Here is a 22,438-nt window from a genome sequence, read left to right on the forward strand (position 1 = left end):
ATCAGAAAAGTAGATAATTAAAAATGTGCATCTAGTCCACATTTACTTAACAGAGAACAACATGTACATTTTAGTTTATATGATATAAAAAGGCTGATTCTTATACTGTCGTTTTTATTATTGTTTTAGTGGAATTTATTACAATAAACTCCGTCGCTACGGATCGACTGAGCCGATACTTCGTCCAGTTTCTGTTTATTTCTCCTGTTTATCTCTTCGTTTAGCTGTTTATTTATTGATTTATTTTTGCTGGTTTTAAATTTCAGCTGCGACTCAAAAACGCAGCGCCGGTGGTGCAGATTTAAAACTTTAACGGGTGAGATGGTAAGCGTTTCGAGCAAATGTGTGGTGACGTTGTGTTAAAACATGAGCTATAGGCTGCGGTGCCAAATGTTTCACAGAAGAAAGAGGCTGCAAATATTTGATAAAATTAGAAACAGACTCGAGTTCAGGCCAAGTGTGAGTGCAGAGCCGTCTCTGAATATCGATGCTGTAACGTTTAATGAATTTAACTGGTTCTATCCATCTTAACACAAGCAAGTATGTCCAGATCTGCAAACTAGAAAAACCTAACCAGTGACTCACATCCACGTGAGATGGAGAGTACGAGGAGGAGATGTGCTATCTAACCCTCATTGACTTTGTGTTTCCCACAGTTTGTCCGTTTTTAAGTGTCTGGCTTTAATACTCTAAAAAAGGCAGTTTTCTGTGAATCTCCACAGGCGACCATCACTGGCACAGCCGCTCAAATGGCTAAGCCCCCGCGCCTCCACCACCTCTGTAACACAATCCACACACTCCTGTAATCAGGACAAAACTGTCAGGCTGCCATAGAAACCCGAGGTTTGTGTCTGCACAACAATCGGCCCTATTTTTCGTTCTCCTCGCGCTCCGTCTAAGGTGAGGTCAGCCATGTAGAGTGGGAGGGGGGACTGCAGGATGCCTTTATATTGAGGTCAGAGAAGGAGAGAATATATATATACATACAGCTTTTCAGAAGAAGGATGTTTTACAACAATCAGAGGTGTTTCAGTAAGGAAATGAGGGGCATTTTCACACACGGGTTAGGATGTTGCCTCTATTGGCCAACACTGATGAGTGAGGAGGCCGTCGCTGACAGATGAAGCGATGTTGTCAGCTGACAGCATTTAGCCGGTGACGTTAATGTCAGAGTTGGTCTCCGCTCTAGTTTAGCACACGTACATGATATCCCTTACACCTAAAATAGACGTGTGGCCAACTATAATGGTGGGAATTAAAAAAAAAAGGTTACAATGGCTGCATGGAATAATAAATTCTATCACAAATAAATTCAGACTCACAGCATGTCTAGGCAGTTGTCAGGCTTTTCCAGGAGTCCTCCTTCCATGACGAAGCGCAACACTTGTTCGTTGGACATTCCCTGGTAAGGCTGCTCTGCTAAGGTGGCAATTTCCCACAATACAACACCGAATGACCTGCAGCAGAAGATCAGGTCATAAAATCAGCAGAAAGTCGCGTATATGAACCTCCATCAGTGGGATTTTAGTAGCATCAGAAAATGTTTTGAACTTCTATAAAATGAGATAAATGTTTTCATTATAGATCGGTGCTTTGTTCAGTCTTCTTTCCACGTGTGGCCCAAGCAGGTATTGCTGCTGTTAATAGCAATAATGTTAAACAAATTGCATAATTGTTTGTTTATAATATATATAATATATCATGTAATTGTAGATTTATGGAGAAATAGCATGTTTCCACTTATTTCAACACCAAATCATAATTTAAAGAACTTTAAGGAATCTGTGTTTTGAGGACCTTGTAATGTGATCATTCATGCATGTTGATGTAAAAGCTGAAAAGGAAAAAAAACAATTGGTGTCTCTGCAAGTCTGCACTATGCATATAAAAACATTCTTCTGACCAACCTGGAAAGTAAAACCTTTTATAAAAGGGTCGGGGTTAAATCTGCTCATGATACAAGAACTTAAAATTAAAAGGTTGTGTGTTTTCATCTTCTTACAGCAGGATTCAGGTAAAATTATGTAAAAATATTCTTCCCAAGGGAAGAAAATTCTGCAGAAAATGCTCATTCAGCACAGCAGTCCTAAAGCATTCTAGTAACCCCCCCCCCCCCACACACACACACACACACACACACACTTGCTGACTCCAATTCTACTCTGTGTGCTGTTATATTACTTTCTATTTGTTTGTTGATAATAAAAATAAGTCTAAATCAATTTACTGTTGACATGAACTATAAAAAAGGAGTTTATTGTCCCATGACTGAAAAAAAGAGACTTTGTGTTTGCAGCATCATGTCCTCCTTTCTGCATGCTCTGCAGAGATGAAACTGCAGAATATTTTCAGTTTCATGCAGATGTTTTACGCTAAAATAAACCTCAGTTTTTTCTTCCTGCATATTAAAAACATGTCAACAAGCAAACCTGGACCTAATTCAGAGAACTTTCCACTGTAGGACAATTATAAACTATTGACGTTTGAACCTCAGGCCGCCGGCCAATGACATGAATATGAAATTATGTCCGGAACAAAACAATGTTTTACTGGACTAACGCTGACCACAATATTTTTTTTACCCACATGTTTATTTTGGGACTTTTGTCTCCTAAACCACTGATTGCAAAACTCATAAAAATGCCATAATGAAGTTTTTTTCCCCTCACCGATCAACTCTTTTAAAATCACCTACTCATGAAACCCAAGAATTGGTTTGTTTCACACTAAAGTTAAACATCAAAGAGGAGGACATACTTCAACATCAAAGAGGAGGATATGGTGCTCAACATGTGAAGGTGGGTTTGCGCTGGCACGGCAGCCTCTCATTTGTGAACATCTGGAGAAGTTTAAACCCACTGTCGGGAACAAACCCGTGGGGCATTTTAGGCTGGGAACAAAAACTACAGACGAGCTACAGTAAAAAAAAAAAAAAAAAAAAAAGCTCATAAGGAGGCAAACATGCTGTTTTGTCTTCACACTGTGGATGTTATGGAAAAGTCAGAAAATTCATGTTCTTACTGAAATTCTGAGGTGATCTGCAGGTTTTTACAGTTGTGACCCCCACAGCTTGAACTGTTTTGGAGTGCATAAAGGGAAAATATGCAGGCAGCTCAGGGTCCCCCTGACCCCCCCACCCCCTTGGATTACAGCAGGTTCATGCACGTATGATGCAGGCTTGTTTTGAGGGTGAGTAATGTTTTCTCATACCAGACATCAGACATTGTAGTGAAGACACCATCTTTCAGGGACTCTGGAGACATCCAGCGAACAGGCAGCAGGCCCTTCCCTCCTTTTCTGTAGTAATCTGTCTCGTAAATATCTCTGGTCATGCCGAAATCTGCAGGAAAAAATAATGAAATCAGACGGGGTAAGCCACTGAACATCACTCACGATGTGTGGGAGACTCCTGAGAGCTCATGCATTCCCCTCACGTCCTCCCTCCTTCTCTGTCCGTCTACATTAACACCCCACCGCCTGAAGGCACTTGCTGAAATCCTAACAGTTATTTTCACAGCCAGCAGAGCAGGCTTAGCATTGGGCAAACTTGGAGGAGCCGAAGGCAGCACGTTAAATGGACCCACCTCCGATCTTCACCGTGAAATCCTCTGTTACCATGCAGTTCCTGGCAGCCAGGTCTCGGTGGATGAACTTGTTGGCGTTTAGGTAAGCCATACCGTCGGCAATTTCCCCCGCCATCTGGATCATCTTCTTCAGCGGGGGTAGCACCTGAGTGTTAGAGTTCTGTGGGGCAAGGCAGAAAGTATTTGATTTTCACACTGCTCATGAAAATTTCTGGCAACAGGGTTTGACATATCTGTGTGTTTGTTCGGAGCTGCTTACCTCATTACGCAGAGAGCGCAGGTGGCTCTTTAGATCTCCACGGGTCATCAGCTCCATGATCACCAAGGTTGGTTGTCCCTGAGAGACCACACCCAGCAGCCGCACCTGCAGCAACAACAAAACAAGCTCACATCTTCTGGGGAATCAACAGCTGGGTTTCAAATCCATACCACTGCTGCTTTAATCCTAATCTAGGACTGTTAATGTCAAGAAGTGATAGAGTCAGAATTTAAAACCTTCTGGAAAATTATTGCAATTTCATGCAATGCTCTTGTTGAAGAAGCTAATTCAATGTGTTATTAATTAATTTCAGGAATTATTAATGTTATGAATACTGGCTTGTTTGTCATAATAGTCAGTTATATGACAAACATGTCTCCCAGCGCCATCTTGGTGAGCAAAGCAAAACATTTTAAAGCAGGCATACACTTGTTCTTTTCATCACATGTGCAGCGGAAAAAAGCTCTGGCGCTCGCTCCTGTTTCATGATGTAAAAGTTAGTTGGAGGAGTGGGGGGCAGAAAACAGAAGATTTTGACTCCTATTACTATTCATGATATCCCAACATCTCGCCTCTGATTGGCTAACAGCAACGCAACTCTTCTGCTGCCTCCTTTCACACTGCAACGTTGACCTGTTATCTTCACGAATAACACAAACCTGAGTGACTTCTGCCAAGTTTTTTTTGAGTTGCTAATGCTAACAGTTAGCTTCTACTATCTGAGACATGCTCTGCTCTCTCCTTGCCACTAAATAAATTCAGCCTTCCTCGTCACGAGCCAAGATGGGTGAGTCCAGGAATACTACCTTCACAAAGGGAAGTAGATTAATGTGGCTTTTCTGACCCGAGAGTTTCCTTTTGTTTACTCAGTAAAGTCAGTGGCCAATGCAAGAAATAGGGCTAGAAGACTATTTTCACATTCAGCATACATGTGAAACTCAGAGAGACTGTATTTAAAAAGAACATTCTAAGTTTCTTAGTGAACCTGCTGTGAAATAACAGATACCCTATTAGGAGAATATTACCAAAGAAGTCAGGGATCAGTGTTTAGCAAAGTTAGTCACCATAAAAAATATCAATCCATATTACCCGCGGGCTAAAATTCTGATTGTTTAATAAACATTTCCTATTCTTCCGGTTCCTTGTTAAACCACAAAGTTACATAAAAACACCCACACTGGCATTTGGATGTGAATGACACACAGCCACCAAAACATCACATTTTAGCTCATCTGTGTATTAATTATTGATCTAATGACTCAAGATAAAGAGGTATTTTCTAACATTATAAATGGAAACAAGCATAAACATTATAACTAATGTCACACTGCAAAATAATAAAAAAATTAAAATCATGAAACTGGCATCAAAAGCCTATCGTAGTTCTCTAAAAATTATTTTTTTACTGTACACTAATATTAAATAACAAAAATAACAACACAGGTCGGAGGTACTCCAATAAGAAATGCACAAGGGAAAACAAACTAAACACTGGAGGTTTTCCGTCACACATAACATACTAGAAAAATATTTAGCTCTGATTGACTTTGAAGATTGTTAAAAAAATAAATAAATAAAATAAAAAATGACTCTTTCCTTTGAATAATTCAAAGTGAATTCAGTAATTGAGTGTTTGGGTTCTTTAGCAGCTTTCTAGAGGGAAATCTTTACCACATTCATTTATAGTGGTTAATGAGGCCGTGATTACATCGATGTGAGAATGTACTGAACCTCCAGGAGGCTTTGCCCTGCCTCAGGCTGAAGCCGCCTGCATAAAAAAATAAAAATAAATAACTAAACGCTTAAACTCCTCAAGGCCTGCTGGCCTCCCTGTGTTTATGCAAATTAGTTTAGGAAGAACTACATTTATCCATTCATGTTTATTTCTGTCAGTGTGGCTTTTTGTTTGCAGCAAACCCTTCAACAAGCCCATCTTACCACGTGGTGACAGTTGAACTCCTTCATGACAGACGCCTCGTTTAAAAACTCTATCCGCTCCCTCATGCTGGCCGACTCATTGACAGTCTTGATGGCCACCCGCGTCTCAGGCTCGTCCTTAACAACGCCTTTCGCGATGCCTTCGTACACCATGCCGAAGGAGCCCTGACCCAGCTCTTTGTGCATGGTGATCTTCTCCCTGGCCACCTCCCACTCATCCGGTGTGTACACTGGTGCAGCAAACAGAGACAGCATCTCGTCTCAATGTGCAGGAACATCGAAACAGAACCATAAAACACAACAAGGATATTCACGTGTCTTACTTTCAGCAGCGCTGATGTACTCTGGGTTGACAGATGCATAAAGAACTCCATTCCCGAGTCTGTTGTTGTTCCTGTAAACACAAACCCGGCTCAGTGAGCTGACAGGCAGCTCTGACTCTGGATGCAATATTCAGTTCTCAATGGGATGTCTACTCTTTCCCCAAAGAGCCATGATAATGAAAACACCTATTAACTCTAAATAACATTACACTCGTCATTAAGCTTCATGACGATGGCAACCTAATCGAGTCAGTGGAAGCGGCGTTTGCAGAAGCACTCACCTCTTTTTGTTGATAAAGAAGGCAATGATGGTGAGGCCGACAATTAAGATAGTCGCTAGGATGGGAAGTAGGATGATCAAGTAGAGTGCAACAACGTCATCTCCTGTAGGACAGAACAGCAAAACAAAATCAGCTGCACATTAAAACTAATCAATGTGTGGTTGAATTGAAAGAAATGCCGATGTACGTTTAGGTGGCGAAACGTAGAAGGAAATGCTCTCCGTCCACGAGCCATTTCCTGCTAAAGACGTGGCTCGCACGCGGGCAGAATAGTTTCCTGGGCTCAGATTGGTCAGACGGGCTCCTTTGTGCTGACGGTACTGCTGCCGCGATACACAGCTATGTTTCTCAGGCTGTGGGAGAGGAAAAGGGCAGGTCAGTACAGAGTTTACCTCAACTATTGTTGAAGAAATGGCTAATTACCAATCAATGGGTTTGACCCCTTGCATGTAATTGATGTTGATCTTTGTTATTGTGCAGCAGTAGAGACTTTTTTACATTAATCAGCTAAATTGTGCACGTATGAGTATAATCTGTAAAATGACAATTACATTCATTCTACTTTACATGCAATTTAAGTTTGTAATTGCTGGATTATTCGGCAAAACCACAATTAGTTCATGACCTATTTTCTAACGACTTTAAATAGTTGAATAAATAACGTGATCTGCAGGATGTGTTAGTGCTAAGTGTTACCAGTACCAAATTTGAGCTTAGCATCTGTAAAGTTAAAGATCAAGTTTGCTCATATTTCAATACGTTTGCAGTGGTCTCCGTAGGAATGAATGCCTTGTCAGTCGTTCTCGGGGGTAAAAACGCTCCGGTATGCCTCGAGTCAGCTGGAGGAAAAAGTGGCAGAGCACGGCAGGATTTGGATCCTGCTATTTGGACATCTCTATTCTGATTGGATAACAGCATTGTGACTCTGCTATTGACTCCTTTTGCTTTGCAACATTGTTTTATCTCCACAAGTAACACAAGCCTGGGGGAGCTTCTGCTGTGTGGTGGAGATGCTAGTGCTAATGGTTAGCTCCTTCTAGCCAAGATACTCTCTGCTGTTTCCTGGAGGTTAAACCAACTGTAGCGTTCCCTGTCACATGCCAAGATGGGTGAGTTCATGAATGATCAGTGTCATTGTAATGTAGATTTTTCAAATCCTAGAGTTTCACCGTCTATTTTCTATTAGAAGCTAATGCAGGAGATAGGTGTAGGAGACTATTTTCATGTTCATCCTGCAAGATAAACTCAGAGTGACTGAGTACAATCAGAAAAATTTATTTCTATTTCCCTTTTTGTGTTGCTAGCACCAGTTAGCTGTGGTACCCATCTTATATCAGGTTGACAACAAAAGTTAATGTGTTGTAGTTGCATATATTTTCTATATTTACATAAAGTATACAGTGCTCACCTCGGTACCCAGACGGTACTTGATCTCATACATCAGAATAAGTCCGTTAGGCATGACAGGCTCGGGCCAGTACAGAACCACACACCCTTCAGTCTTCTCACTCCTCTCATAAACAACCTTACCAGGGATGTCATCAGCTTTAGCTACCAAACACACAATAAAATGCACATTATTAAAACAAACAAAAAAAAAAAGTTTGCACATTTCCATCAAGTGCAACTTGCTGCATTTCTCACCAGCAGGTTTAGTTCTGGAGAAGACAAAAGCTCCAACGCTGCAGTCGTAGCCCACTTCCTCGTTGCAGGCGTGGATCTCGATACGGTACACGGTAAAAGGCCGCAGCCCGGAGATCTCCAAATGTTCTGCCAGGGTTTTGTCCTCAAAGAAGGCGTACTCTACGACAGGAGGAATGCCATCTGTACTGTTATCTCCGGGGCCAAGGGACGTATTTCCCTGACCACCCTCCTGAAGCAAAGTGTTGTTTGCAACACCGAAAATGTCTCTGCGTCGACGGTCCGGAGGTCTGAAACAGACACAAATAAAAAGTTCAGTCAACCCAAACAGTGAAATATAGCGAGGAAGGAGGAGACTGAGTGAGCAGATATTGTCCGTGCGTTTGTGTGTGTGTGTGGCTGTGACTGTCATAAGCCCAGATGCTGCACAGCACTCCCTGTGATGCTGTTGGAAGTAAAAGATTGAGGTCAGACAGATCATTGCACAGTGGACAGACAGAGGAGGAAAAAAATGAATGAAGGGAGACATTTTTTCCATATCACAAAAATAAATAAATAAAGGGGGTGAAAGCTCCTGTCCAAATTTAAAACAATCAACAATAAAAGGAGTTGACTAGAGATGGTCACGGCAGAGAAACATCAAAGGCTCTAATCATGTAGGTCAATGTTCAGCTGTCAAACACAGGCTGCTGGTGTGTTTTGGCACTTGGTATCAGAATTTAGAAGATAAGCTGCAGAGCCTCCTGGAACTGCACATTGCCATTACTGAGGAGGGAGAGGTGGTGACATCTGTGAATGTAGCACCAGGAGCTGTAAAAGAGACCCCCACAGGGCGGCGAGTCCACCTGTAAGATCTGCTCTGTTGTCAGCGAAGATACAGAGAAGAGTTTCTATCTGGAACAGGAAAAGAGGACAGCTGATACCAGTTTTACTGAACTTATTGATTATCCAAGTGATTTGATCCTGAAGTGGCTGAAAACTGTTTTATAACTCCTACAGTTTTTTTAACTAAATGAAGCAGAAAAAGATAGAAAACATCCTCATGAGGTATCAGCTCTAACTAATCCCACGCACACACACACACACACACACACACACACACACACACACACACACACACACACACACACACACACACACACACACACACACACACACACACACACACACACACACACACACACACACACACACACACACACACACACGCACACATCGTGGGAAAGACCAGTCACACTTACATGTGAACATTCTTCTCTGACAGTTGTATCTGGTGCAGACCAGCAAAGCCCAGCACATAAGTTACAACTTACAATAAACTGTAAATAGAAGTAAACGTTCTCCTCTAGAGCCGAGCAAAGACAGATTCATTATTCTGACAGGCAGCCTGTTGTAAAAGCAGATCAGCAGAAGAGAAATGCAAAAGGCAGATGAAAGAAAGTTTGAAGGTTTTGCGTGGGCTATGAGATTAAAACAGATTAGAAATGGCAACTTCCAGGAAATCTGCGTCAATGTATCAGTATTTTTTCATCAACCCCAACAACAGCAGATGATTATAGTAACTTAATGCTCCTGTCAGGTGATGGCAGCTTCTGCACTGCACTACTACAGCCAACGATCCACTCCCTAGAGTCAATTATTCTGCCTTCTTTTCTTTTCTTTCTTTTCCTGTTTGTCTTCCACTGCTGGCGGGACTCATTCATTTAAACTCCAAATGGATTCACTGTACAATTCCTGGCAGCTGTCTCAATTTAGGGAAAAGAAAAAAAAACTCAAGAAAAAGAGTCGGGGGTTGTTCAGGCAATATGGGAAACACTTCCTGTGCTTTTTATGAACCCTCTTTTCTCTCAACCCTAAACTTTAGGTTAAAAAACACACAATTTCCACAGTTTTTATGCCAGCTGTTTGTACATCAGCCATTATAGGAAACATACTCAACACTTTCCTAAACATAAACACTTTAGCGATCAAACCCATCCTGTGGACAGATTAGAAGTTGTTTAAACACGTATTTGAGATTCTTATTTAGAGTGTAAATGGAATCAAGACATTTTTATTGGCCTCTGCTATCCACAAGAAACAATCTGTTGTGCAAGCAAACAGTGTTGGGTAGTAATGCAACTAGTCAGTAACGCCGTCACTTTTACCAGTAACTATTAATCTAACGAGTTACTGAGTTACCGTTACCCAAGAGTGCATTTGTCCATTATTAGTCGCCCATGCTGAATGGGCATTTTAGGGGATGGTGGCAGCTAACTTTTCACCCATGCTACGCAAAATTTATTCAGCAAGTTTAAAAGATGCATTCCAGACGATTGGTTTCTAAATGCTTGCCCTAAAACATGCTTTGTAAATTCCTTTTTATGACATAGTTCATGACAAGTTTATGACAAGTCCAATCTTGGGTGTGTCGGTTGAGGCCTTCCAGGGGAGTCCATCACCATTTTCGGGGAGCTGGGCTCCACCGAGCTTCCCAATAGTTTGAATTTGCTGGTCTTAAAGAGCAAGTCAACCCCTACCAGAGTCTAACTCCACTCTCACTTCATGTTTGAAAAATGCAACAAATGCTGTTGCCTGGCAGACCGAGAAGGCGGAGCTGCTAACAAATACACACACACATGCTCACGACAGCATTGTGACATCATAATGCACCAGTTTAAATCATAGCATACCTCTTAGCCAATAGCGGTGGCAGATTTAAATTAAAATATAGTGCAGAGTTTTTTTCCTGACAATGGCACAACACTGCCAGTTTTAGGCAGAATATTTAAATTTTAACTAAGATGCACTGAAGTGCCAAATTATTGACTACATGTGTCTGCAGTACGATTAGACACTCGTTTATTTTGTTTATCAGCAAAAAAAATGTTTATTTGGGGGTGACTTGCTCTTTAAGATGACATAAAAGTGGAACTAGGCAGTTATGGCTTCCTTTTAGCACCCCCTAGTGTCCATTTGTAAAAAGGAAAGCAAAATCTATCTCCTCGCTGTGCGCTTGTCTTTTTCAACACCTTAATTTAACAGCTGAAACATCTCCCCAGCCTTGCTTAGTGCCTACAGGAGCGATTCATCACTAAATTAAACAAATCAGCTGTGTTCATGATCTAACACAGGCAGCAAACATGCTGGAACCAGACTGAAGCGCCAGGTAAGTCTGCTCAAGTTTTTCTAAGTTCCAATAAACCAGACCGGCAACTCTGAAGTTGCAAGTGGAATTGTCTGGCCACAAGGCGTGATGGGGCTGGGTGGCTTTTCATTAATGCTGTAAATGGTCATTTTAGTACATAATAGCCTGAAAAATATGATTTAAACTTTTGAAAAAATTACCAAGTATCTCTTTAATTTTTTAAGAATGTTCTTTTAAATTGTAACTAAATAGTTACTTTTCACAGTTATGCATTACATTTCAGTGTAAGGAATCAACAAGGGTTTAAACAAAGTAAAAAAAAGTACCTGTAACTGTTAACTTTTTCAGTAACTACCTCAACACTGAAAACAAACAAGTGAGATATCCTTAAACCCAGATAACCACAAAAAAAGAGTGAAGGTTAAATATCCAAGTTACTAAAAATATGAAATATTTGATAAAGTCACCTTCTTATCCAAATGTAAATTTACGCATTTTCAGTTGGGAGCAAAAAACTATCTGGTGTGCACAAGGAACTGGTTTTAGTTTTTCTATTTGGTTTAGTTTAAATTCAGTCTATTTTGAGGAGAATAGAGCAGCTTCCTTTCTGTCCTGGATTTGTTTGGATTGCTTAATTCGCTGCCTGTCAACTAATCCTTGTCACCACAAAAAAGTTCAGATTGAGATTTGAAGAGATAAGCGGCGTCACTCAACCCGTACCTCGGCAGAAAGATGGCATTGTGGAGAAAGTTCTCAAAAACTTTTAGGAAGTATCGGTCATGCTTCTCCCGATCCTTCTCTTCAGGTGTCTTCTGGCAAGCGCAGCAAGGTCCCTTCTTCTCCCCTGCTAGGTCCGACTTGGCGGGCTTCATTTTGTCTTCCACATCTGTGAGCCCTGATGCTGGGATCCGGATCGGAACCTTCAGGTCTAGATTATAAACACAAAAAAAACAGAAACAGAACAAAAGATACTGTAATGAAAGGCTGTTTTCCATGTTTAGAGAGTGTTCCATGTGTTATATTTAAGCTTTAAAGGATCAATGTATTGGTTTATGCATGTACAATACCATATCTGTGTATAAATGTGAGGCAACAATCTGGAGCGGGTTAGGTTGCAGCACCAAGACAAAAAAACAAACAAACAAACAAAAAAAAAAACAATACAAAATACCAAAACCTAAATCTAGCCAAAGGCTACACAAATGCAGATTAATAATTACCATATTCTGTTTGTTTATTCTGTGGAAAATAGGCAGAACTACATGTTTCCTGTCCCCCCATCTAAATATTTATACACAACTAAGCCCACCTGCAGGGCCACCAGTTAGAAAATTCAAACAACAAATGCATTTATTTTGTTTGATTTTTTGTGTTTTGCAGACCTTTTGAGCAATAGTTGTATTGGAAGAGCTCCCTGTCCTCTGGCTGCTGCTGCCAGCGCACCAGGTAGTAACTCAGATTCCCGTTGGGAGAAGCAGGTGGCGACCACTTCACAACCAGCTTGGCTGAAGAGTTGGTATATGCACGGGCATCTTTGGGCACGGACGGCACTATAACAGACCAAACCATGGCACATAATAGCTGGTAAAACTGTTACGGCTGATTATTTAAAAAATAAATAAATACAGCAAAATAAAAATACGTACATGATGGGCGAGTGCGCAGATAGATAATATCGGTCTTAGCTCCAGCTATGTGTTTGTCTTTGACCTGCAGGGTGGTGGCCTTCACAAATATAGCATACTGGGTCCAGGGCTTCAGTTGTTGAAGAGTAAATGTTGGGTTGATGTTTTCATCCTGAGGAAGATCTACGTCTACCATGTGCCAACTGTTTGAGCCGCAGCCATCTTGGCCATCAAACTCTGTGATGTTCTGGAAAGGTCTGGAAAATCAACGACACAAAGGATTTTACATAAAAATGACACGTTCAGCAAATGCAACAAGAATTACCAAAACGTTTTCCTTTTTGTATTCCAAAGCAAACAACAAATATGTCTTTCTTTAGACATCCTTCAAGCAGTCTACCAAAGATCCCAAACAAGAATCGAATTAAATGTTGGGAAGATGCTTTTAATACGTTTGAATCTGTCTTTGAAAGATTGGGTTAGGGTTAGGATTAGGGGTGGGGTGTTACACTGCTGCAAGAGTTTTCTGTAATAACTTCTACGAGCAGGTAAGAGGCGGAACGTTGCTGCAGTCCGCTCAACCCTCTGTCGGGATGTTCGAGGTGGGGGGATTGCTGACAACAGCCCGGAGCACACCCACCTCGGGATCACACCGGCTGTTCTGGGATTCTCCAGAACTCACAGAATGCCAGTCCGCCTCTAACTTGGTCCAAACAAAAAGTATGTTCTCCTTAACATGTATTGGACTGAATCTGAGCAAAAAAAGCAGCAAAAGTCCACTAAAAAACTTACAGAGCCTTAGTGAACCTGGAGAACTAATGATTAAGATCACGTTCAAAGAGCATGAGAAGGTCTGGTTGCTTGGAAGAGAAAGCTATGGAAGATAATTCAAGACTGTTCACAGTATGTTCACAACTAAAAGCTAAAATATACATTAAAAGTGCATTTTAGTTGCAAAAACGTGTGTTTTACATGCTGCTTGTTCAGTGGCTGAGAACACTGTAAAGAACTTACGACTCCTTGTAGTAAACAATGAAGCTGTTAAGGTCTCCATGCTCGGGGACCTGGTAGCGCTCCCAAGTCAGCTTGATTGTGTCGCTTGTTGTGATGTTTGACTTGAACTTCAAGATATGACTTTCACCTGCAATTACAGAGCCAACCCTTTGGACGTCTCCTTTAGTTTAAGGTACATTTTAAAGTGGAAAAGGTCTTTATGGTCACAAAGACAAAAGTTCACACCAAAGAAAGTGATTCTATATTGAGAAGTGAAATCGCCTCATCTGATCGGCCTGGAACATTCCTTTTGTAGCCCAGGTGTGTCAAATGATACGTAAGCATGCACAATACTAACATGAAGTCTGCCTAATGTTTAACCAGGCCGACCTCAAACAAAGAACTAGCTGCAGCCTCACACGCCACCATTTTTCTTAATCAGAGCCTCCTACCCAGAGGCCTTCTGAGGGGGAGGTCTTGAAACATGCAACTTTTACTATTTGTACTGACCAATATAAGAAATGCTTTCCTAATATACTGTTACTGGTTGACCTAATATCCGAGGTAATACATTCTCACTGAAGGGATGCTGAAACTGCAACAGCAAACACTTAATGCTTAAAAAGAAGGAAACTATACAAAACAGAACACTTAAAAGGTAGAGCGACACCATGAAATGAGAAAAGCCCCTAAAATACAGCTCTTTCAAATGACGCCATTAAAAATACTCACAACTGGCTCTTTCTCCATTGTTGCGGAAATCACCTTCCTCTGGCTTCACACCTATGCCCGTCTTTTCCCACATGGTGTGTATCTCAGACATGCAGAGCTTTGGGTTTCCACGAAAGAAGAGGCGTCCAGCCCGAATAGTCAGGTTGTGTTCGCTCCAGTCCCACAACAACTGCAGATTGTGGTTGTTGTAGGCGGAGAACGAGTACATACTGACAAGAAGAGAAAGAGACCATCAGATGGTCACAAACATGGTACTCAGATCTAATCAACAACTTATTTATTTATTGAGCAGAAACATGTTGATTGAAAGACCAAAAAATAACAGTAGGCCATTTTTATGTTGTGTGGGTTCAGCGTTGTGTTTGACAATGAGTTCGAAACAAGACATGAAACAGAAACAGTCATGTTAACACTCTGAGCACCGGCGGGCCAATCAGAGCACCTTCAGAAGGAAGGGAATGCCTGTCATCCTCGAGCACATTCCTCTGAGTGAAACCTAACACTGGGAAAAATGATAACAGGAAGATTGAAAAGCGTTCCCATGACCTCTTTAACCCAAAAAAGCTCTCGTTTCTTGGACTGCAACTGAGACTTTCAATCAGCTTTGGAACCATTTATTTATCCTGTTTCAGACGATTCAGTATCTAAATACACTCTGCAAGTACCTGAAATGAGTATCTGTTCAAAAACAGTGGAATAGATATAGAAAACCTTGACTGTTTTGCTGATAGTTAGAATAAACTACGGCAACTCTTTCTGTTGTTTATTTGAAAATAGCGACTATTAAAGAAACAATGTGTAGTTTTAACCGTTAATTTCAGGAGATTTCCATCGCAACATTGTTGAAAATGAATAATGTCAAGTGGTCAAAAAATATTGGCGTTTTCGTACCATGTAACCATAAAAATCAGGCCTAAGTTACATAGGGCGCTGGACTAGCATTTTTAGCCAGCTTCTGACCGGCTCTTGGTCTTGTGCCTGTCGATGACATCACACTAAATGATTGGCTGGATGTACGACTTACTGAAGTTTACCACATTTAAAACATTTAGGTAGTAAGAAACATGAGTTTAATAATAAAACTGCTAAACTCCTTCCAAAATCCAAGTGACAGAACAGGATCGATAAAGAGATGCAATATATTTTGGCCGAGCGTTATTGCCGTAGTATGATGTCATCGGCAGGCGCAGGACCCTGAGCAGGTCCATAAACTACAGCGCCAGAAGTGGCATTGCATTCTCTAGACAAAATTAACTGAAGATTATCAAAGTCACACCAAGGTTGCATGCTTTCTGCCCTTACCTAATGATTTTTAAACTAGCGACAGTCACGGCAATATGGTGTAAAACTACTCTGAAATGTATGTATGTACTGCCCCCTAGTGGCAGGAAACTAGACACTGCCACTTAAAAATAAAATCTAGATCCCAATGATTACGATACACAATTCATCATTGTTAATAAAATCTAAATGCCAATCAAATCTATATTAAAAACAACAACAAAAAATGTGTCAACTGATTTTAATTTAAACAGTTAGGTCCAGTCAAAAATGATGAGATTTAGTTGCCCTAATCATATTGGTTAAATCTAAATGTGCAACAGTTACATCCGAGTTCTATGAATCTACTTTATGTCAGCCCCCACATGATGTCTTTGCACATGCATGGCATATTACTTGCAAAAACTGTGCATTTTAGATTTAAACATTGCACAGGCTTTGGGTTTAAAAAATAAAATATGGTGGAAAACGCTTCCCGGCCTGGGATCTTTCTGCATGGAGTTTGCATGTTCTCCCTGTGCATGCGTGGGTTCTCTCCGGGTACTCAGGCTTCCTCCCACAGTCCAAAAACATGACTGTTAGGTTAATTGGTCTGTCTAAATTGCCCTTAGGTGTGAGTGTGAGTGTGTGTGTGTGCATAATTGTTTGTCCTGTGTGTCTCTGTGTCGCCCGGCGATGGACTGGCTCTCTGTACAGGGTGTACCCCGCCTGATTGCCCGTTGACCGCTGGAGATAGGAACCAGCCCCCCCGCGACCCTACATGGACAAGCGGGTTCAGAAAATGGATGGATGGATGGATGGATGGGAAACAAATGGAAATAAACAGGACACCTTAAGCAGCTATGTGCAGATGTTTGACCAAATTGATGAAATATCGACTAATTGGAGCGGGCAAAGTCGATTGCTGCTCTTGAGTCAAACAATTAAAGAGCAAGTCACCCCTACCATAGTCTTACTTCACTCCCACTTCCTGTTAGAAAAATGCAACAAATGCCACTAACAAACACACACACACAGGCTCGCAACGACATTGTGATATCACAATGTACCAGCTAACAGTGTACCTGACGACTGCACACTGAAGCTTTAGGAAGAAAATTTTAATTTTGACTAAGATATGTTAAAGTGCCAAATTATTGTCTACACGTGTCTTCAGCACAATTAGAAACTCATTTATATAGTTCATCAGCAAAAAAAGTTGATTTGGGGTGACTTGCTTTTTACGTTTAGGAAAATATTAAATTATGAACCTATAGAGCTCCGGGAGTTGGCGTCACTTCTCCCGGCATGCAACAGTTCAAATCGAAATGGTGCCATCTTGGAAGGCAGTAGCCCGCAGCTAGGCTATTTGTTATTGTCAGAAACCTCAATCAAACGGGAAATATGGTAGATTCCTGTTGTGCCCCAGGATGCCAGAACAGACGCGGACGAGATAAGGGAAGAGCCTTCTACAGGATTCCCCAAAATCTGTAATACCGCAAATGTTGGATCATTGCAATAAAACGCGCTAGTGACCGGACTAAATTGAAACTGTGGGATGCCGAGAGTAAAGGTTTTTGCTTATGCAGCGACCACTTCATATCAGGTACTTACACCGTTTCTTCAACTGTGTATGGTATTTATTTTAAATGCTTTTATTACGATTCTTAGTGGGCTTCCTAAACGTATTTTGGTGTGGCTTTTTCTGTCTTATTACTCATAGCCAGTGTTGCGTGTGTTACTTTAAAAAAGTAATTAGTTATAGTTACTGAATACTTTGTCAAAAAGTAACTCAGTTACTTACCGAGTTACGAGATTATAAAAGTAACTAATTACCAAGAAAAATAACTACTTAGTTACTTTTTCATTAAAGAATGCAAGAAAAATGTGTCCCCCTCTTAATTAAACTTACTTAATTTACTATAAATTACTACAATAGTAAAATTTAAATGACTAATGACTGGAACATAATAAAATGTATGTCCAAATGTTTTTATAAACCTGAATAATTTCAATAAATGAGCACTTAACAGGAGGAACTACTAACAGGAACATTACACTAATCTAGACTATTAAAAGGTCACTGTGTGATATTTAACAAGACCCCAATCAGTCAAAATTTACAATTGCAAATAGAAACACCTGTAAAGGTTCCTGAGCCTTTAAATGGTCTCTCAGTCTAGTTAAAGTACAGAAATAAATGTAATTTTGCACAGTATTAAAATTTTTCCAGCTTCACATAATTGCGTGTTTTTAGTAGCATTTCTGTTGCTGGTAATCTAGTAAAGGTACAAATAAATAAATAAATAAATAAATAAATAAATAAACACACACAGGTATTTCTAATAACACCTGGGCTCCATGACGTCTGAAACTGATGCATCAGTGTTACAGCGGGACTAAAGATATGATCAGAAATAGGTTACAGCTGGATGATCTAGGAAGGTAGAAGATCATGACGCCTGAGCGGTAAACAGGTTAGCGGACCTTTGGGTAGTCCCGCTGTCATGCTAAGAAGGGGCACAGCTGCAGATCCACACCTGCAGCCGTAGACTATTCATCATGTCTTCCTCGTTCTTCACGGGCCGTGATGCGCTTGGATGAAAACATCTGCCTCTTTAGCTCCTGATCAGCTGACGACAGCTTCAACACACCGTGCTGCTTAACGCACGCTTTTTCTTATCAGCAACAGAAACGACGTTTTGATAAAAGAAGACATTAATTAGATTGCTCATTACTGAAAAAAATATATTTTTTTAATAATGCGGTTATTTTAAACGGCGTTATTCCCATCACTGCTCTGTTGTGTCTACAGCATGCAGTGACTGAGACATTGGGAACTCTGAGGGTCTCCGCCCACCCGGCCAATCACCATCGTGTTTGTAAGTGTGTTACCAACACCTCTCTCTCCCTGGCTGCAGCTGAAGTGTGGCGGTCAGAAAGCCTCACACTGTTGCTCAACGTTCGACAAGCACGTAGTAGCGCACAACCTTCCATCCCCAGTAACGGTAACAGAGTTGCAACAAAGGGAAAAGTAATTAATTAGATTATTCCATTACCTCAAAAAGAACACAGTTATTGACACCGTTATTTTAAACAGCGCTATTCCCATCATTGCTCATAGCAACAAGTAAACATCACGTGATTTCTGCGTGCTGCCGTTTACGTGTCTTATGATCACAGCAATAAACCGGCTAAGCTGTATTTCATTTTTAAGCAATGGTTGATCAATTGTCAGATAACACATAAAAAGCACTTTGGATTGCTATTATCTGTCTCAGCGAGACAGATCTCAGACAGATCCTGAGACGCTCCAGCCTGACATTTATTTTATTTATCGGGAAAAAAATCTGACTTGTAAATCTATGTTATTTGTGTTTTTGTTTAATTAGTTTTATAAATTATAAATGTCAGGGCATCTCAAATCCGGTGACAGGTCTGCTCCGACAGCTTCTGGCGTTTTTAAAAAGTATCCCAGGGGCATGGTAAGGGTCGGAGATGTTTCTGACTATATAAAATGATTTCTTCGGTTTTAAAGTGTGAAGTAAACTCAGACGGGAGTAAAATCCAAGCCGATCCCATTCATTTTGTTTACCTTTGTTGCCTGCCAACATGGCATCTACTCTCTGAGAGTCACGTGACGTCCGGAGCTCTACACATTACTGTCAATATTGCATTATACTGTTATTCTCGCAGAGCTGTTATAATTTTCATGCAGGTATCTTCTAAAGTTGCTACAGATATTTGAACTTCAGTAACCATATAATTAAATGTAACTGAACATGCAATGGAAAACTTTTGGCAAAACAAAATAAAGGTCATGTGAACTCGTCAATACGGTCAGACTATTCTGTTAAGTGTTTCAGAGAGCTATCTACAACATGCAAAACATTTGTAAAATTTTCACAGAAGCATATTTTAAAAGATCTGAACTATTACTTGAATGCACTTTCACACACATGCATGCATTCATGCACACAGACGAGCCATACTTCTCAATAAGCTCCTGCCCATTTATGTAACGGAGGCTCTTGAGGAAGGACAGCGAGCCAAGAGCGTGGGAGTGTCGAATCTTCACGTAGCCTGTCACTGTCTCAATAAGCCCCATAAAGTTCTCCAGCTCAGAGGCGATGTTATCTGTGGAAGGGAAAATCAACAAAACTTGAACAATGACAAAGAAGAACGAAAACAGTCTAAGTAAGAAAGTGATGAAATTCTTCCCAGGTATCTACTGCTACTGTATTACCCAGAGTAGCCCCTAATGCAAGTATGAAATGAGGCACTTAACTGGACGGGCTACATTACAAGTGAAAATAAGCTTATGAGCCACTCTGTCAACTAGCACCATTATGGAATCATGAGTTAGAGTATGGAAGGTAGTTATGATATTGGATTCGTAACTTGCACTGTGCATCCCACCAGCTTACTCCACTAGGCCTAACGGCTTTCAGGGTGGGCAAGAGTACCACATCGTGTTAAAGCCTTACCAAACATTGCAGTGTAGATCTTTAGCAAATATAAATATTCTGCTGACTTCTGTTCAGTTTGAGGGCAGCAGACTACCCGTTTAGATAATCTGCAGTAGACCCTATTGTCAGAAACTGCTCACTGTATTTTCCAGACTATAAGCCACTACTTTTTCCCACGCTTTGAACCATGCCGCTTATAATGAGGTGCAGCTTTAGTCAACCAGAAAGGATGCTGGAAAGTCTAATGAAGGAATGGTTAAAGGAGTGCTACGGAAAGCGCCCAGGAGGATTTTTTTCACAGTAAAACGGCGCTGCTTGTTTTCCAAGCTTCACCCCGGGATGACGACAGCAACACGGAGAGCGACACTGACATCGCCACAGAAAAGGTATGTGACGAAGCTCTTCTGAGGCTGTTCAACTCCGACACTGAAGAAGATGACTTCAGTGGTTTCAGTGCGCAGGAGGACGATGAATAAACTAATCAATAACTTTTCTGTTTTGTTTGATACTGATCAGTTCAGTTACGTTCAGTTAAACTACGTTTTCAATTCAGTAGATATCTGCGACTTTTAGCCCGGTGCGGCTTATATTGAGGTGCGCTCTATAGTCCGGAAATTACGGTACTTGGTCCAGGAGCTTACTTACTTCCTCTGCGAATGTTGATGTCCAAATTGCCTTCAATGAAAGTGCAGTCCTTCAGGGACTGAGCAGCGTCCACGTTGTCGATGACAGTTGATGGACAGACCTTGTCACACAGACCGTTGCAAGCAGTGCACAGCATTCTGCATACAGCAGATCCAGAGAGAATGAAAATATATTAGAAAAACTCTTATGGCACTTTCAACCTCGCCCTGAAATAATACATCTTCTCCCAAACTTTCCAGAGAATTCAGGAAAGTAAATTCAGAGCATGGTAAAAGGTCAACTCTCACACGGACAGTTTAATCTTTTATGGAGCCTTAGCTGAACCACTTCGTGAGAGAGTGACTCACTGCATCGACGCATACTTTTGCCAGAAATGCACTCGGCAACAGAGCCAAACTTTAGATTTTGACAAGACGAACAAATCAGAAACTGCACAGGAGTGCTTTCTTGTTTCAAATTAAACATAACACTTAATAGCACAGGAGGAGATGCTTTACCAAGCCTCTTCTTCAAGTGGCTGAGCACTCGTCTGAAAATTCTAGCAGTGGTGAGAATTGGACACATTTCACTGAATAGGCTGGAAAATCTGAGCATAAATCATTAATGGTCCGGCACGCTCTTAACCTCTTGCACTTTCTGTGTTGAAACCTACTTTAAGAAAAGGAACGTGTGAAGAGCGAGGTCGAGAGAAGTTCAGTTCAAGGATAGCTTATGCAAAAGAATTCATTATGCATAAGTGCACAGTAGCTACAAGCTGCTTTAATGTATCTGAACAGTGAAGTGTAAACACACATCTGTTCAGAGAAATTTCACAGGGAAATAATAGCACAAAGACTGGTTCTGCTTGTTATAAGCCTTGGGTTTCAATCACAAAAAAATAAATACACAACACCGAAGACAAATAAATAAACCTTAGGAAAATTTTTACATGAATCATTTATGTCAGTAAAGCTTGTACATTAAGCGTGTCGCCTCGTTCCCAACCCACCAGGCCCCAAATGAGGCCTGAAGTGTACGTCCTTACCGATTAGTATCATTGCGCATGAAACCAGAGGGACAGTCCAGCATGCACTCTCCGCCGTGGATGACAAAGTGAGTGTCACTGGGCAGGTGCACCTGTGCACACATCTCTATGGTGATGCAGCGCCAGCCTTCAAACTTGTAGGTGCCAGGGGGACAATCAGGCACGCAGCGACCGTCGTGGTTGTAATGGAGGCAAGCCGAGCAGGCCTTGTCGTTGAAGGGTTCGGTGCAACTTCCCAAGCACTGGCTGTGGCAACACTGGCCTTTGTCTGTACAGGCCAACTTGCACTTCTCCGGACACACTGAGGTAGACAGAGGAACGAGGTGAAGAGGTCAGTTTCAGAAAAAGTCAACGGTTTTGCGAAGAACAGAAATGTTGGTCACATATTTGAAAATGCTGATCAAAAACAAAGAAGCCATGTGCAAATAAGTAACTGACATAAAATGCAAGGAAAACAGCCTTGATACACGCTTGTTTTTGTTTTGAGAAAAACTGCAAAAATGAGCAAAATTTAAATTCATTTTGGGAAAACGCACT

At 41.1% G+C, this 22,438-nt stretch overlaps 1 protein-coding gene across 1 annotated transcript in view; it reads right to left on the minus strand.

The window, feature by feature from the left end:
* igf1ra (insulin-like growth factor 1a receptor) overlaps positions 1-22,438 on the minus strand; it is a 92,766-nt gene that overhangs the window by 3,953 nt on the left and 66,375 nt on the right. Inside the window, 18 exon segments of the mRNA NM_001323792.1 lie at positions 1,323-1,457; positions 3,211-3,340; positions 3,585-3,744; positions 3,844-3,948; positions 5,782-6,011; positions 6,105-6,175; positions 6,386-6,488; positions 6,573-6,738; positions 7,794-7,936; positions 8,030-8,316; positions 11,874-12,081; positions 12,536-12,703; positions 12,800-13,035; positions 13,793-13,919; positions 14,504-14,712; positions 19,756-19,900; positions 20,878-21,014; positions 21,902-22,202. Coding sequence (NP_001310721.1) covers positions 1,323-1,457; positions 3,211-3,340; positions 3,585-3,744; positions 3,844-3,948; positions 5,782-6,011; positions 6,105-6,175; positions 6,386-6,488; positions 6,573-6,738; positions 7,794-7,936; positions 8,030-8,316; positions 11,874-12,081; positions 12,536-12,703; positions 12,800-13,035; positions 13,793-13,919; positions 14,504-14,712; positions 19,756-19,900; positions 20,878-21,014; positions 21,902-22,202 — 3,061 coding nt within the window.

This window comes from Nothobranchius furzeri, chromosome 4 (assembly GCF_043380555.1).
Source record: "Nothobranchius furzeri strain GRZ-AD chromosome 4, NfurGRZ-RIMD1, whole genome shotgun sequence".
Taxonomy (NCBI): domain Eukaryota; kingdom Metazoa; phylum Chordata; class Actinopteri; order Cyprinodontiformes; family Nothobranchiidae; genus Nothobranchius; species Nothobranchius furzeri.